This window comes from Bombus affinis, chromosome 7 (genome assembly GCF_024516045.1).
Source record: "Bombus affinis isolate iyBomAffi1 chromosome 7, iyBomAffi1.2, whole genome shotgun sequence".
NCBI classification, from domain to species: Eukaryota; Metazoa; Arthropoda; class Insecta; order Hymenoptera; family Apidae; genus Bombus; species Bombus affinis.
The window spans coordinates 1,267,013-1,284,119 of record NC_066350.1 but is presented as its reverse complement, the minus strand read 5'-3'; the positions used below and the strand labels follow the sequence as shown (position 1 = coordinate 1,284,119).

The 17,107-nt window shown below is 35.7% G+C and overlaps 1 protein-coding gene across 3 annotated transcripts in view; it reads left to right on the top strand.

The window, feature by feature from the left end:
- Window positions 1-17,107, top strand: part of LOC126918338 (thyroid receptor-interacting protein 11-like) — a 45,439-nt gene that overhangs the window by 19,754 nt on the left and 8,578 nt on the right. For all 3 annotated transcript variants that reach the window (XM_050726121.1, XM_050726122.1, XM_050726123.1), the window contains 2 exons: window positions 16,127-16,294; window positions 16,851-16,958. In XM_050726121.1, coding sequence (XP_050582078.1) covers window positions 16,127-16,294; window positions 16,851-16,958 — 276 coding nt within the window. The remainder of the gene's footprint in view (window positions 1-16,126; window positions 16,295-16,850; window positions 16,959-17,107) is intronic.

The window sequence follows — 17,107 nt, the reverse complement described above, 5'->3', positions numbered from 1 at the left end:
AACGTCTGACGTCTTTAAATATGTCAATTCGTCCTTTCATTCCTCTTCCTCTCTTTTTTTCATTTTTTTTTTTTTTTTTGCATAATACCAACACTTTTCATCGTTTACTATTATCGCTACTATTCTACTATTTCATGCACTCTTGCCTTACTGAATAAATAATGCCCCTCAAGGCCCATTCCTGAATATATCTAAAGGTTTCCTAGATAACAATTATCGCTTGCGACTGAATTTTTATTGTCGAATGGTTTAGATAGCGATATATCTCGGATCACTAATAAATATACATGCAAAAAATTTATTAACTATTATTTACGACTCATGCAGTCGCCCTCATTAACAGAAAATAATGTCCCGACCTGACTTTTCTTCGTTAACACCGCGAACGATAGTTTGCATCCACGAACTCGGAGGGACTTGTGTTTGCCGACGCAAATTCTTAAAAATTTTTTTAATTTCCTAATTGCGGCTGGAAAACTTTGCGACATGATAATCTAGTTACGAAGGAAGGAAAGCTATCAAAGAGAACTCGGAAAAATCGTTCTCTCTTGTAAGTATTTCACGAAATCTTCCAAAAGCTGCAACAATACTTTTAGAAAAATTTTATCAAATGTTCGCTAAGAACTACTACAAGTTTCATGGTTTCCGAGTTGCGACATAAGATTGGAAGTATTTAATAAGCCATTAAACGTCACGTAGACCTACATACATATATATATATATATATATCACCAAGAAACGTCAACTGATACGTAACAGTGAACGATCATTTTATGAAACACTGCCATTTACATTACTAACGCAGGATGTACATAACGTAAGACTGATCAAGAAATAACTAAGAAAACATAGTATACAACAACATAGTGTAATTTATTAGTGATTCTAACTATCACTGTCATTAACACTGATATTAGCACACTTTTCCTAATATCACCTTGTACCATTTACTCTCCCGTTTATAGGGAGACTGCGGAAAGTTTCTTTTTCTGGAACGGTGAGGTGTACCAAAGATCATGAACAGTCGATAAAATATTTGCCTGTCATGATACGACTATTGCATCAACGATATGCATTCAAATGAACTTTTTACGTGAAAAGTTAAGTCTTATCCTGTAACTTTAAAGACGTAACTTGTACATAGGAATAAAGTAGATCAATTTCCTTTTAGAACAACGAGATTGATATTCACACGAGACCTATTTATATTTTTAGAAGAAACGCTAACTACTATGGAAATGCTGTCAAGGATAGCTGAAAGACGTAATAGCTGTATCGAAAGAGAATCGAATAGAAAGCAAATCGAATCGGACGATTCGTAGGAATCCTTTTTATCGTACGTCGACGATAAAATTGATGAAATTCACATTAATAGTACACATGAACGCTACGTTACACATCATACGTCGTTATACATACATCGTTAAAGTATTTGGAACGTATCGAGTTCTTTTTCGAACAGTCGATGTTTTATCAGCTTGATGGAGTGAATAAACGCTAACACGTTTCAAGTACCAACCAGGTTGCCCTCTTTTTCACCAAAAGCCGTCCGTTACCTCTTATCGAGTCCGACCGAACGCCGCGCCCCGCCGGTGTGAATTTCCAACGCGTCCCGTTCATTGTTTAAGGTTTTACAAATTCCATGAACTGGATGCCGAGTTTCTCTAAGGTCTTTCACACATGCCAGTGTGTATTTTTGGTGCTATTATTTGCTCAAGAATTACAAAACGGGGAGAGACACTCGCTTCCCAGGAAGGAGAGGAAGAAACCTGCTTTCCGGTGAATCTCAACGACTCGCATAGGTGAGCTCGAGAACTCGACGAACTTCCAATTTGCGTTGACTTTATTTCGGTTACGCGAAATCGCGCGACATATGAGATTTTTCCGTTCGCATTACGTGACGTGGAACACAATGGCACGTGTCGAATGAGTAATACACTTTCTGAAACAGCATCGTACCTTTTTTCTTCTCTCTCTCCATTTCTCGATGCGTCACGCCGCGTCGGCTACATTCTGTTTGCAAACGCTCGAACCAGATACGTATTCGACGAAACGGAAGGGAGTGTTGAAATATTTGAAGATAAATGCAGGACTGTAGAGGATAATACAATGAATTGTTTCGTTGTTGGTGACACAGACATCGTTAGGAGTTTCAGGAACTTGCGGATAGTTGTAACTATCTTAATCAGGGGAGCGAAAAAGATTGAAAAAAGGAATCTTTGTTCGAGAGTTAAGCTTTAATAAACTGACATAGAATGTCAGCTACAAGCGCGTCTTTCCACACGATCTAGCTGATCCGTTCCCGCTTTTTCAATATTTTGAATCGCACGCGGAGCGTAGGCAACGCATTAATTAAAAAGTGGTCTGCGATGTTGCGGCTGACTGTGAACCCAATTCCCTTATCTTTGACTGGAACGCGCTGAATGCTAACTTCTCAGTATCTAACACGAGACACGGTGTACCTTTTCCATCCTGCTCGGCAATATCGCGAGAAGGGAACGAAGACACCGGTGGACTTACTCGGAAAGAGCCGAGGAGGCAGTAGAAAACGAAGAACAGGAAAAAAACGCAGCGATGGGAACGACGAGTCTCGTCGCAAACACACTTGTCGCTTTGCTGACTAATCGCCGCTCGTCTCCTAACTCTGATCCTCTATTTCGTGATCGCGTGTCCTCAATGGGGAACATTCCCGCAACCGTTCGCGAAATTTAAGAGCCAAATTTGCTAATGTCACGATAAAAGTGAGCAGCGGGTCTGATAAAGAATCTCGAAAACTGTGATAATTTATAGCAACACAAGTAGAATTCATGCCATCGACGGCATTTCACGGTGATTCGTTTCTTTTCCAGAATTTCAATCGGTGATCGATTTTCTACTAAAATAAAGAATTTTGAGAATGTTCTATGAAGTTCGTTTTGTATTCGTTAAGCTTGAAACTGTTTTTTGACTGATCATGTTGACTTTCAACGAGTGTTTTATTTTACTCTGAAACCCGTAAACTAACTTCAAAGAAGCTTTTGCCTGCGCTTAATAATAATATTTTGCAGCTAGATGCAACGTTTCGAAAGTCGGAAATGTTTTATCGAATATAAAATCAAATACAACGATGTATAATGACGAAGCCCACGCGACAGGGCGATGAAAAGAACGAAGCAATCGTTTTGAAATAAGTGTTTAAGAAGTTCGTGTTGGTGCAGCGAAAGGATTCAGAAATGAAGAGAGCGTAAAGATTCCTTTTTATGACTCGATTTATCCGAGACGATAGAACATTACAAAGATGACGTAACTTGGTGACCGACATTTATTATAATTATTCACTGACCCTTAAACCGCCATTATGGCGCCTGTGACCGCTCTGCCCTGTACACTGTGTCCAATTCTGCTTTTTTATGAGTACAGGCTTTTTTACAGACTGTATTTTTATGTAGAATTGGAAAACAATATTACTAAATCTCTAATTTTTAAAACGGTACATTTATCATAATAGGATCGAAAACATTCAACTGGTGTTTACTTAAGTATTTGTTTGCAGAAAGCAGGATTAGGTAAGAATATTAGTGTTGTTAATAAATTTAAGTAGCAATATTAATGGTATTGATAAACTTGAATAATAGTATCGACCTTTGACTATGTATGTCAAGGTACTTAGCCTTTGATACGTAACTACAAGCTATTCATCGTTCAATAGTAAAGAAAATACAGAATTCTCAAAGTAATTTCCTTAAATCTATTTTCATCCGTATTTCCTACATCTAATTAAAATTCAGACACCCTATAGTAGTGAGGTGATTAGGTCGTGATAGGTACTGAAGGAACCCTCGAATATGTTTAACAATAAATATTTATTAACCATATATTGTATATGTACACCGATGGGTAGAACTCGCGGTTACTATTATCGTTTCGCGGTTACAAATTCGACAACTGGTCGATGCGTTTTTATACGCGAAATAAGTTCAGACGATGATTGCTCGGCATGCCGAAAATTTGGATTGTTGATTGACTCGGACCGTTGCGACTGTAACGACTGTGTAGCGACTGACTTTCCGTCACGATGCTGCTGCAAAGGAAAACTATGATGGGGTGTGTCTAAGGATGCGAGATCATCGAATTCGTTGAGGAAAGCCTTGGTTCGGAAAGCGAGGGAAATGAACGTCGTTGTTAATTGGCGAATTTTGTGTTGGTCGTTGGAAAAGGATGCTAACTGCCCTTGAGAGAAAGTTGCTAGCGGGAAACATCGTACATGAGAAAAAGTAGATTTCTCGTGTCTTCCTGTAGTAGGTGATAGACTAAGGAACTGTTAAGACGAAGGTTATTTGTCCCTTTGGAGGACCTTAGCTAAATAAATCCTAAGATTTTTAGCGGGTCCTTAGGCTAGCTGAAAATATTCTGTAAGAATGTATCGACATCTAGCAATCATTTTGTCCGAAGAATTGGGTCTTTGTGTAGCGAGCTACGAGACAGACACCGTTGGAAAGTTTACTGTCGAGTGCCGCTACAGAAGCATACGGTCTGTATGATGGTCACCATCGAATTACGTCATTGACCTCGCGCGACGTTATTACGTTCGTACCGGTACAGGTACAATGCACCTCACGGAGTATCGGAGATTAGGGCAGTACATGTTAAACTGAAACACTAACGACACAAACGTATGTAATTACGCCAGGCGCTATGTCTGTTTCATACCGTAACAAGTCTTGATAATTCGCGAAACGGTCGTACCACGGCGTCCTCTTTATTTGTGAACTGCCGAGGAGTTTTCATCATAAATGATATACATATTTTAGCAATATTTCTTTCGGTTGTATTCTTGGTTCCGTGCGTGTACAAGTGATAAAACAACACTTATAACATTTTATGGTATTAAGAAATTCGAAGGTAGTGTTGCTTTACCACTGTGAAAATTGTACAGTTCTTTTCTAGTTTTTTTAAAGTTTTTTAAAGTTAAAATTCGATCGCTGCCGATTTTATAAAAGTGGAAATTTTAGACTTAATACATTTTGCACTGTTAATAGACGGTAAATGTAGTAGCAGAATTCCTCCTAGTCACATTGTGCGCATACACATGCCCGGACAGCATTTTAATTAAAGAGCTTAATGCAACATGATCGATCGTCTAAAGCAGAGCCGTTTCAGTGATGCAGGTGTTTGCGCTATCCATTGTTTCGGTTGGTACAATACGTCTCCCCGCTATTACCTTTCAGTTTCGTAAATTATATCGCGTTATCGACGTGTGTTTTTCCATCCCTCGTTACACAATACAATTAACCTACATGCACAGCAATGAGCAGCAAATTTTATGGTATTTTGAACGAACATTAGTCGAAGATAATATTCATAATAAAATGTATCGGTGTATTGCGTTTAAAGAGCAATTAGTTACCGACTACCGACTAGCTGAAGTATCGTTCTACGATAAATATTCTTCCTGTAAATTATTTTTTCGCTTTTACGTTCCAGGCTGGCGCACGTTCATTGTGCTAATTCGTTCGGCATGCACACTAAGTATGAATAGTTTTTCGAGTAACAGGAAAGTAACAACCCGCATTGTGTGCCGTATAAATTCTCTTCATTTTGTAATCTGCTTTACGCTTGTCCTTTCAATTTCAGCGATTTCACGCTTTTTATCGAGTCTGCTGGCAATTCTTGTATTAATCCTCGTGCTATGTTGTCCCTGTTCGAATCACTAAACATTATTCTACATCAACAATTTTGCATTCTTTAACAATTATAATAACAACTTCATAAATAATATAATATATACCTAAACTTTCCATTCCTTTTATTTTTACGTTTCCCCGAGGTTGGAAAAGTTATTCGGAATTTTAAGCACCCATCCGCGTATTCCCCGAATTGCAACTTTGAAGATATTCCGAGAAGTTTTGGCTATCAATCTGCTTTCTTTTACCCGTTTCATTCGGAAGATCATTTGATGTTGTCGAAAAGTGAAGATTAATCGTCAAGATGAATAACGATTAATGAATCGAGTTACAAAGTTTTCAATTCAATTTACTGGACTCGCGATCGTTCGAATTCAACCCAACCCATGTATAGGCATACGCTTTTGTAGAAGAAAATGTTGCTTTTATTGTAAATTTACGCGTAAGACCACTGGTAGATAGAAATGCCGCGAGCTGCACTCGAGACTGTGGTTAATATTTGCAGCGCGAACAATGCTCCCAGTGGCTGAATACTCGAACGTTCATTATTCCTGATACCTGGACTCAGTCCACTGGACTGACATATCTAGGTGGAGGGAACGGGGGAACCTTTGGTTACGCACTTCTTATCGTGACCTCCTTGCGTTACTTGTCCGGCTGTTCTGATGGTAATTCCCTTTCTTTTCCATTTTCCCTTGTTTTTGTTCGATATAATTGCCAACCACGAGGTGTCTCGCTGCCTGACGTTGATTTCCGGGTCTCAATTTTGACAGTGAAATTGCTCATAACTTCATACCAATCTTGGAACACTCGAGTTTATTATTTCTTTTTTATTGTTATTGTGATAATTGTTATCAATTTTTTTTACTGTACTGTCTTTACTATGTATTTGGAATTATATCGTTTTATATTTATTTGTGGAAATGTCGCTTTGAAAATATCTTACCAAATTATATAAGTTTTTAGAATTTTAGAATCAGTGAAACATAATTATATCGACAAGTTGTTCATTGCACGAAGCCTATAATTTTCAACTAACCCATTTTCGACTAAAATAATCGAATTGATATTAACGTTCATCTAACTCGAATCCCGCGCGAGAGATAATTGCCTCTTCAATGGCAATCAATGAATGCCATTTCTAACCCCGACCTGCATTTTACTTCAATCACGCTACGTAAGAAATAATCATTCGGTATTAATTGATTGCACAATTTAATTTTCAATTGGTTTCGTTTATAACTAGCAGACGCAAACGTGTAAGCATTTCGAAAAAATATTACGCGAGTGAAATGTGAAAATTTTAATATAAACGGCTAAATATTTCGATATAGCCACTGCCATATTTACGATATCGTGTTTAATTTATTTTGCAATAGAAATGATTCGATACAAATATGAAACTCGTAAAAAAATAGAGAATTTTGATTCAAATAATACCTACCATATTTTCGCCAATTAACTTTTATACAGAGATTTAATTTATCATTTCGAATGGAACGATCGAAAAACATGAGAAGTGGAAAGGATGCATTGAATGAATTACTAAAGGACGTAACAATTCGAGAACAATTCGCAAAATCGAATTGTGTTCCTTGACAGTTCGTAATTTTTATTGATAAATCCGATGACGAATATTTCGTGACGTAAGAGAGCTAGTATAAATCGGAAACAAAACGGATCATTTGCTGGATAGGCTGAAAGGAAAAGCGGGGGAGAAGAACGAGGTATACAATTAACGAAATCTCACGGTCCAGAGTTGGTATTGCTTTACGTGAAATGAAACGAAATGTGTATGTAAACGGGCAATCGTTGCGCCGTGCCACACAGTTACGCGTAGCTTGTACATATTTTGCATAATTGCATCCATGTTACAAAATGCGTTGATTATTTGATCCTCGCATGAGAGACGCAGTTAATAATTATATCTGATTATAAATGATAGGTATTATTAAAACCATTAGTAATTAAAAGTAAAATTTTTGTTCTTCGGTACATACCACCTTGAATTTTGTGCCTTTAATTCATAAAAATTTCGAGAATAATTAGAACTTGGACAAAATGTGGCTGTAGTATTGTAACTAAAAGACTCTGATCTTTTAAGCCTACGATCACATCCTGACACTTTTTCTTAACCATATCCTGATATTATGCTTCATGAGTTTTCTCGAATGAATAAACGTGGCTACATATTCTTAATTTTTTTATTTCGTTTACTTTTTCTTGTTATAACATGTATAATGATTCTTTATGACGACAAATGGTTTTATTTGCAATTTAATTATAAGAATTTGACAATATACTTGAATAACATCTCATTTAAGTTTCGTTTAACTTGTTGAACGTTGTTTAAGTCGATAAATGACAATGAAGATGATTCGTTACCAAGAGAAAACATAGTAAGTTTCTAGCTTACCACACGTCCAACGACAGTTCTCATAACTGTCGATTCTTGTCTTGACGTTTGATCGTTCGCTATCGAGTAGAATTTTGCGCCTCGTGCAAAGAACTGGCGCGATGAAGTTCTCTGCAATTAAAACAAAGCACGTGAACACATACAAACGGTATGACGCAAGTTTTATTACAGTCTGTGTTGACATAGCTCGCGTTAGAATATCGAGTATACCATCTGCGTGGTTTAAACGTAGCGGTTCAACCGCCTCCTGCGAGTTTTCCATTCCAAAACGTCGAGATAGAAACATCGGTTGAAGACATCTAATCGATTGCAATTAAACGTTATCTGGTCATTGTTAGTCACGATTGTTTTTTGTGTGCTATAGCATCATTCGAATCCCATGGAATTTCACAATTTTACCGTATACATGAGTAAATAAGTACACGATTATGATTCTGGAACGACTTATTTGTTAAATGGAATATACTTATTTCTTGTCTCGTGTAGATCCTATAAATAGAATGAATTGGTTAATTTAGAAGATTGAAATATTTTGCCTGATTAAAATTAGTATAACGTACATTTCTATGAGTAATAGAGGTGCTTCCTTTCCCACGGTTACTATCTGTATCTGTAGCGTATAGTTGGCCACGTTACTTCGATAAGATGACATGGTTACATGTGAACCATTTAGAAGTAGGGTGGTTCGGAGAAATTGTGTTCAAAACAGGCAGAACTGGTGTACTTCTTTTTATCAAAATCAATTATTCTCTGTGACTTTTTTATTGTTTACAATGTAATATGTCAAATGTTAATTAGAAATTAAATTTATTTAGATTTTTGCAAAAGGAAATAAGTATTATTTGTAGAACAGATTGTGTTGCACTTGTACTTGTTACACGTCATTCACTTCAATATCTATTTAACGATACTCGTACAACTTGTCACCGTGTTTGAAGTCTTGTGACGTCATGTACAAGACTATAATTACTGTTTAGAAGTACTCGAAGTACATCCACAATCCGTATAATAGAAGATTTCACTCTTCATTTTAAGTATATTTATTTATAATCCTTCGATGGATGATTTTGCCTTCTCTTCCAAGTTTGCTTATAAGTAAATGATCGTACAACCAAATTCTAAACAACCAAAAATTGGCAAAAGTGGTTATTAATTTGTCAATCTATAGCTTTTAACTGATAAACATTGTTTCATTACTTCTTTACTTTATTATAGAAATCGAATTTCAGTCTGAATTATAATAGAAAATGCTGGGACTAGAACGTGATTAGAAATGAAGTTCATAATTGACATTCACTATGATGTAAACAATTTATTGCTATCATGTCCTGAATTCTATTCTTGTATGTTTTACCATATAACGAAGCTTGTCATTCTTAAAATTAGAATGACTTATACTTTTAACCACTTGAGAATTTATTTTAACATTTGGATGTCTAATGCCCTTTGTTAAATTTAAATTCGAATGATCTTTTTAATTTGTCAAAATCAAGAACGAAAATGTGGATTCTAAATCTCTAATTTTCGAAATTAATTTCTCCAGAGAATTCGTAATTCTAGATAGGTAGAGTGTATGATCCAATAAATATTTCTGTGTATATAAATTTTGCTATGGCACTTCTGTGTAAATTGTAACTTTGATCTGAATAATTATGTAACGTTGCACTGAATTGTACAAATTGTGGAGTGTGAATCTCGCTTAAAGTTTGCATGCAACAAGTTCTGCAAATTCTGGCAATGCAATTATTTCCTGAATCTGATTATCAACATCACAATATAAAAATGTATCAACGCAACTTACAAAATGATGTGATTTCGTGAAACTTTGTTTCATACCTGCTAACAAATAGATTTGAATAACGATTTAAATATTCTTTAATTTAAAATAAAAATTAATTATTAATAATTTAAATATCTTCCAACTTTGACGTATTTATTCTTAACAGCTGCATCCTTAGATTGGAAGTTATAACTGACATATACTGTAATGTAACTGTAATATTAAAAATTGTAACAAGATTAGGGTATTTGTAGCGTATTTGTATTGTATTTGTAGGGTATTTGTAGCGACAATATCTTTCAAAAACAGAACACGTTGATGCTCAAAGGTCGTATTCTTCGCATATGTTTGAGATTTTCTCTTTAGGAAGAAATATCTTGGCTGTCTGTGCTTTCAGGTATTTTTGTAAATTTCTGTAAATTCAGGAATGGACATAATAGGAACTTCACATTATAATGTACCGCATTTTGGACGCCGAAATTATCGATATTACATATTTCGCATTACGTTTATTTGCAAACGTCATTGAAACGATGAGGCGAAGGCTGAATTTTTGTCGAAAGAAAATTCTTCTAGTCATTTGACACACCATATTAGTCATTTTAACGACTTCGTATGAACGGTTTTTCCGCAATTAATCGAAAAATCATTTTTACAGCGGCTTACTATAGGGATTAAGGAGTCAAGATTTTCAAGCATTCTGGTAAGGCTAGATAATGTACTAAATAACGTATTATCAAAATTTCAGAAAGATTATAAGAAAGCTTACGCAGCAAATAATTTGAAAGAAAAATACATGGTTTATTTTTATCTCGATGTTAGTGCAATCATTCAAATAGTTGCTGACCGTATGTTGTGCATACATACTTTATCTCATATAGCCTAAGAAAAAAGAGGAAATTTATTGAATGATAATCGCATAAAAGTGCTTAATCACAGATTCCATTTCCTTATCCATAAAGGCGTGGCAAATGTAACGTTTATTACTTGCTGATAATTTCTTCATCGTGTTTATTTACCCAGATAAACGCATTACTTCTATTTCAATCCTTCTTTTGCTGTCTTTTCTCACCTTCTATACAAACATTATATATATTCCACTACTCAAACATATTTTTAATTCCCCTTCGTATTTCTTATAAGCGCTTGTATTATTATTGATACCCAGAAATTGTATGCCTCTCTCTGACTCTATTATAAGAGGTAACAGATTCATCGCTATCATTAACATAGAGGTCTCTGCGTTGCAATAATTAACGCTGCTTTTATCACGAATTAGTTTTGGAAGTAACCTTTGAAATCATACAAATAATTACAAACAGTATATATCTTTTATCTCTTTTCAAATTCACTGGTTAAGGCATTTGGGAAATTCCAATCAAATCTCAACCAAGCTAACTTCTAGCTATTTCATCACTTGGCTTTATCATCCCTATCACTAATGAGCTTACAAACGTCATGCCATCAAAGGCTTGCAGGGCAGATAGCATTCATTTTTGTCGAAATGTAGAAAGTGAAGATATACCGACCATCTTAGCACGATATCGGATAACAGAAAATTATTGTGTGTTGCTTCAAAAACGTGAACGATTCGTTAAGATCGAAAAATTATTACTTTTTTAGCTCTTTATGCGCGTGTAACATAGTATATGCTTTTTGTATAGCAAAAGAATTCTCGTATTTGCATATTTCTAGTCACAGTTTGATTTTCTTTACTTTTGTAACAATTTGATTCATGTGCAAAATAATCGATAAAATAATAATCGATAAAAACTTGGTGTATAACTTGAATAACAACCGCGATTCAATCAAGCTGCGATCTCAATCGACGATATCACTGATCTCTTTCCACGTACCTTATAATTTCGCATGTAACGCGAGGCAAGTGTCATGCGATCGTATCAATATACCATGTTCATTTCCTTCGCTTTTATTTCTCAAATGATACACGCGAACGTTTTTAATGAATTACATACAACATCTTTCCGTAGAGGCAAACTTTTCATTTACGATCGTTACTTTATAATCTTTTATGCTTCATTAGAGTACTCTGTTTCACGATTGAAAAATATATTTTCTCTGTGTAAAGTAGTTACAAACTTTACAACACAGGTCTGTGATATATGTTATTGAAAGATAAAGCTTCTTGACGAAGAAAATTCTGATGTCAATTTTGACTCTTTGTGAATTTCATATGTTCTTTCCCGTTTCAATATATTTACCGTTACTATACTATTTTGATATTTAAATGCATCTATCAAAAGTTTATGTAAAGTTTCATCAACGACGACTCGAATCCTTCGGCTTATCACAAGCAATATTCACGTTGTATACCTATTCGCGTTGTTGTGATAAATCATGGAAATAAATGAAAATTGGAACATAGAAAATATCAGTACCATCGTCACATCATTTCTACAAAAAGACGACAATTTTTCAAATTCAAACAAATGGCTTTAAGCTCTACGATAACGAGGGTGGTGTTCGGTTAAGAAGCATATATTAATAGGACATACAAAGAAGCATATGCAAATGCACAGTCAACGTCGAAGTGGTCAACGTCGTGTCTGTTTCGTTCCCCTCTAATTTTCCCCCAAGAAACACCAAACAAACGCTGCTCCCTGTTCAAACTATCTTCATAACTTGTGTGAACACAGCCTTGGAAGCCCGATTCTTTACCATAATAAAAGAAAAATGTGTTAATCGAGGCTATTCGAGGAGGATTTGCAAGACAAGAAGAGCTCTAAGTTCGACTTATGACGTACGACCCTGAGATCCCGAACCTTCTCCGTGTCAGTTCTAAAGTATCAAGTATTCAAGGTGAAGTAAACGTATAAGCAGGCCGTATTGGAAGAAAAAAAAGGAAACTTTGGTCGCGCGAGTCCACATACATATATGCAAGTCAAACGATGCATTATTCCTTGACCTGACCTAACGGAGGCTCCTTTCATATTCATTAAGAGAGTTTGGACCGCGAAAAGCGTCCGCATACTCTCACTACTCAATCGAATTTTGTTTCTTCTTAACTACTCCTTTTTCCTTATTTACAAATCATTAAGACATATAATAGCAATTTTATATTAAAGTGATAAAAAATATATCTTGTTCGTATAGTAAAATGGATAAGCGGCGCAAGGAGCAAATACTAAAATATACAAACAAATGAACGGAAGAAGTTTAAAATTAGAATGATTTAAAAAGTAGAATGTTCTTAAATTGAAGAATGGAAACGAAAAGTTATTTAAATTCCTTACTTTCTCCTTCTCCTCGCACCGGGACCAAAAAACAGTTTATCGTGAACAGAATCGACTTAAAAAAATGTCAGCGGAGGCTGGAAAGACAAATGCATAACGCGTGTGCATCGATTAGCATTTAGACAGTGTGCATCGAAAGCTTTTCGGTATCAGTCGCATATCTGAAAGGGTCCTATGAATAATATGCAACGATGCGACACCAAACTGCTTCGACACATGCATCAACAAACGAACTTTTGTTTATTCCTCTCGTTTAAGTTTCCTCATAAAAAAACGATCGTGGAAACATTTTGAATTCAAAGTCTATTCGAATCTCGTACATCGAACTTTCGATAATTTTCAGGAATACGGAATAATATTTCATCGACCACTGCATCTACAAAAGGATTGGATATCATCTCATGATCATTTTATCGCTATCAGATACCGACTTTATACATTTTAAACGTTGGAGAATTTTTTTCCCCAAAATGATGGCACGATCGCGCGATGCGCCTTTGCCAGAACAGAACTGTGGACGTTGACGCGTCTTTTTGTATTATGCGGGACAAAAAAAAAAACATACGATCTGTTTGGAGTAGGCAAAGAATTGACTTTTAGATGAAAGAACTTTGAACGGCGTGAAGCCCGGTCGAAAGGTGAATCTTTCCTTTTTCTCCTCTTCCACCTTGTCCCCTCCCTTCTTTCCCTTATATGGGGGAACTTATGGTAGGATAAAAATCTATTTGTAGTCTTTTGTCAAGACGATACGTGGCCATAATAACAGCTCATTGAATAATTTGTATAGAAGTATGGTAATGCATGACGACGGACTTTCGAATCAATTGACGGGCGAAAGCTATTTCTCTATTGACTCGGGCCGAATAAATTTTTACGTTTTCAAAACAATTCCTTTTCCAAACGTAATTTCATTTCTTGCGCAATAATCTGTTTTACAGTTGAAGTGGATAATTATTCCATGAAGCATTGTACGTTGAGACAGTCGTCTCTTTTTTAACGAGTTAATAGTTCAACTCATTATGAACTTTCGTGATAAATTTTTGAATTACTTTTATATTCACGAAGCTGCTATTTCATCAATTCCACTTTAATTTATTATTTAAAGCTACTTTTGTAGTACCAGTTATGGATAAACTTTCGTTTCCTTCAACTGTCGGCTAAATTACGTCATAATGCACAATAGAACAAATTTTAAACTATCGAATTTGGAATGGCATATGACAAAAGAAAAAAAAAAAAGGAAAAAGGAAAAGAACGCGTTTCAATACGAATTCAATTTACCCTTCTGTATCAGTACAGTGGAGTAAATTGAATTGAATTGAATTGAATTGAATTGAGATATACCCGAGTCGGTTCGTCCCGGAGTCGGGCGGTTTTTACGTGGATAAAAACAACAAACGAAATATACACGGGACACGTGAGAGAGTTTACGAGGGTTTACATAATCTCGGCAATTTCTATGGAATGACAAGGCTTTTATAAAGTCTCAATTCACCGTAAAATCTTGACATCCTTTCTATCAGGTGTGAGCAATTTGAAAACCGAATATGCCGTTTTCTTTCTCTTCCCCCAAGAGAACCGCAACTGATCATAATTTCGATTGCATAAGTACACCATCCCCACCATAGGTCCCTTTTCCCTAGATTTTTTTTCTTCCCTCTTTCGCGCCCGCGCGGTTCCACGGCCGAGCGGCGTCATGTTACTTGCATTGTTCACGACATACTTATGTAAACGTGTATAACAATACTAAGTTACATACTAATGATACGCTGCTTACCAGTCGGTCGCATCCTGCTTCAAGTCGACTCAAACTTGCGAAGGAACGTCAACGTGGCACGACTCACGTGTATTTCTTTGGTAGTAACTATTCGATCGATCAAGCTCACCTATCAAATCATTAAAATCGATGCGTTAATTGATCGTGTATTCAAAAGGAGATTTTGGATGAGATACGATCGAATAATCGCGAGTTTTCTTCCCCATAAAGATTGCATGCATCCGAATTGGTTGCTGAAATGCAACTTTGCAATTACATTTTGATATTTAATACTTTCAATTTCGATAATTAATATCTTTTTTAATCGTGTAAGACTTACTAATATCGATTAGAATCAGACATGCGATCCTCGCGAGTTCGTTCACGCGACCGCGATGTACTGGAACGTACTTTTAACTATGTACTGTACCTTTTCACGAAATTATAATACATACATAATTGGAATCTGAATTAACCATCGAAACATCGTTATACGATAGTTTAAAATTTGTCACATTTAATCAGCAGATTCAAAATTCCCCTGATGCAAGTTTGGAAAACGATGTAACCTTTTTCGCGCGATATAACGGAATAATCGCGAGTTTCCTCCCGGACGAAAATTACTCGCATCCGACTCGGTCGCTGAAACGTCGCGTTGCAACGCGGTATCTACCGATACTCGTCCCGGTAAATATTTTCCCATCTTAACGACGTGTACGACTCTTTTTCCCCTTGTAGACGATCGCTCGTTTTCACAACAATTGTTGCAAAAGACGTTGCTTGATGAATTTTCAATCGAAAGAGGTTGCTCGCGTTTTCTGATGCGCTGATGCATTAATGCACGCCATGCTTTTGAAATCATCGGGATCTGTCTACAGGGCCTTCGTGAATTTTCTTAGCTCTATCTCCAACACGATCGTGTCTCCTGTATAATGTTATCATGACGGAACTTTACGTAATAAAACATAAAATTGCGACCAACCTTCAATCGTCGATATAGGTAAAATATAATATAAATACGTATAAAATATTGGGTTGTTCGGAAAAGCATTTAGCAAATAGCATTTCTGATAGTCGATATACTTTGTTGCTTAGTTGGTGAGATTAAAAGAGGATTATTTATTACGAACCCCTACCCGTTTCTGGTTGAACTAATAAGTAAGAGTAGGTCACTAAAAAAATTATGTATATATTATTTCATAGAACGCTATCTCTAAAGATAAAAACCTTATAATTTTAATGATCTGTTTGTTTCAGAACGATAGTAATCACGATGACGAGGGCGAGGTATTTTTTTGGGATCCGCCGTCCACGAAAAATCGGAATTCAAAAAGTCGGAATCACGTGCGACAATTGCAAGAACAACTGGCACAAGCCACCGTGAAAATACGAGATTTAGAAATCGAACTTAAACGCATTCAAAAGGTAAAATATGAAAAATTCTCTATTATGTACAAACAAATATTTTGAACAAAGTTCCTTTTATGAAAAATGATAATTTAATAGATTCAGAACTGATCGGCACTCGTTGCATATATAATATTTAAATTGCTCCGTGTACCTAATAATCGCATTGTCTTTTTTGTCCCACTAAACATAAACGGGATAATTACCGTCGCAATTGTTTTCAGATAATTGCGTTTAATTTTAACTCTATAGCGACGTCCGTTTCGCGCATATATATACATGATAACATATGTCATTACGCGTTATCTTCAATCAATATCATATCATTGTCACCTTATTAGTTAAGATATCCACGTAATATACTTAATTCGCTATTACCGTTTTCTAAACTGCGCAATATAAATGTTAATACGTTGTCAACAGTTAGAATACATCTATCTCTTTCTATAGCATTCCCCGTAATTTCATTTCATTTAAATATTTCATCTTAAGAAATTTTGTTTTATGATACATGGAATACTTCAGAAAACCTATTAGTTAATATTAAATAACCTGTTACAATTGTTAACTCCAGGGTAACAATTCCTCTTTGAAAGATGAACTCACCGATGGTCATCAAAAAGCGGAATTCTTAAGAGCAAAGCAAGATATGGTGAACCGTATAATACAAATGGAAGAAAAGGTAGGTATATACATATATCTTAGTAATTCTTCGTAAAAGTAAAACGAAGAAATAACTTATTTCGAAAAATCTGTACCCAAGGAAGCTAGATTTTTTTTTCTTAGAGGATATATTTCGACCTTTGAGTTTGTTAGCATAATTAAGAAACA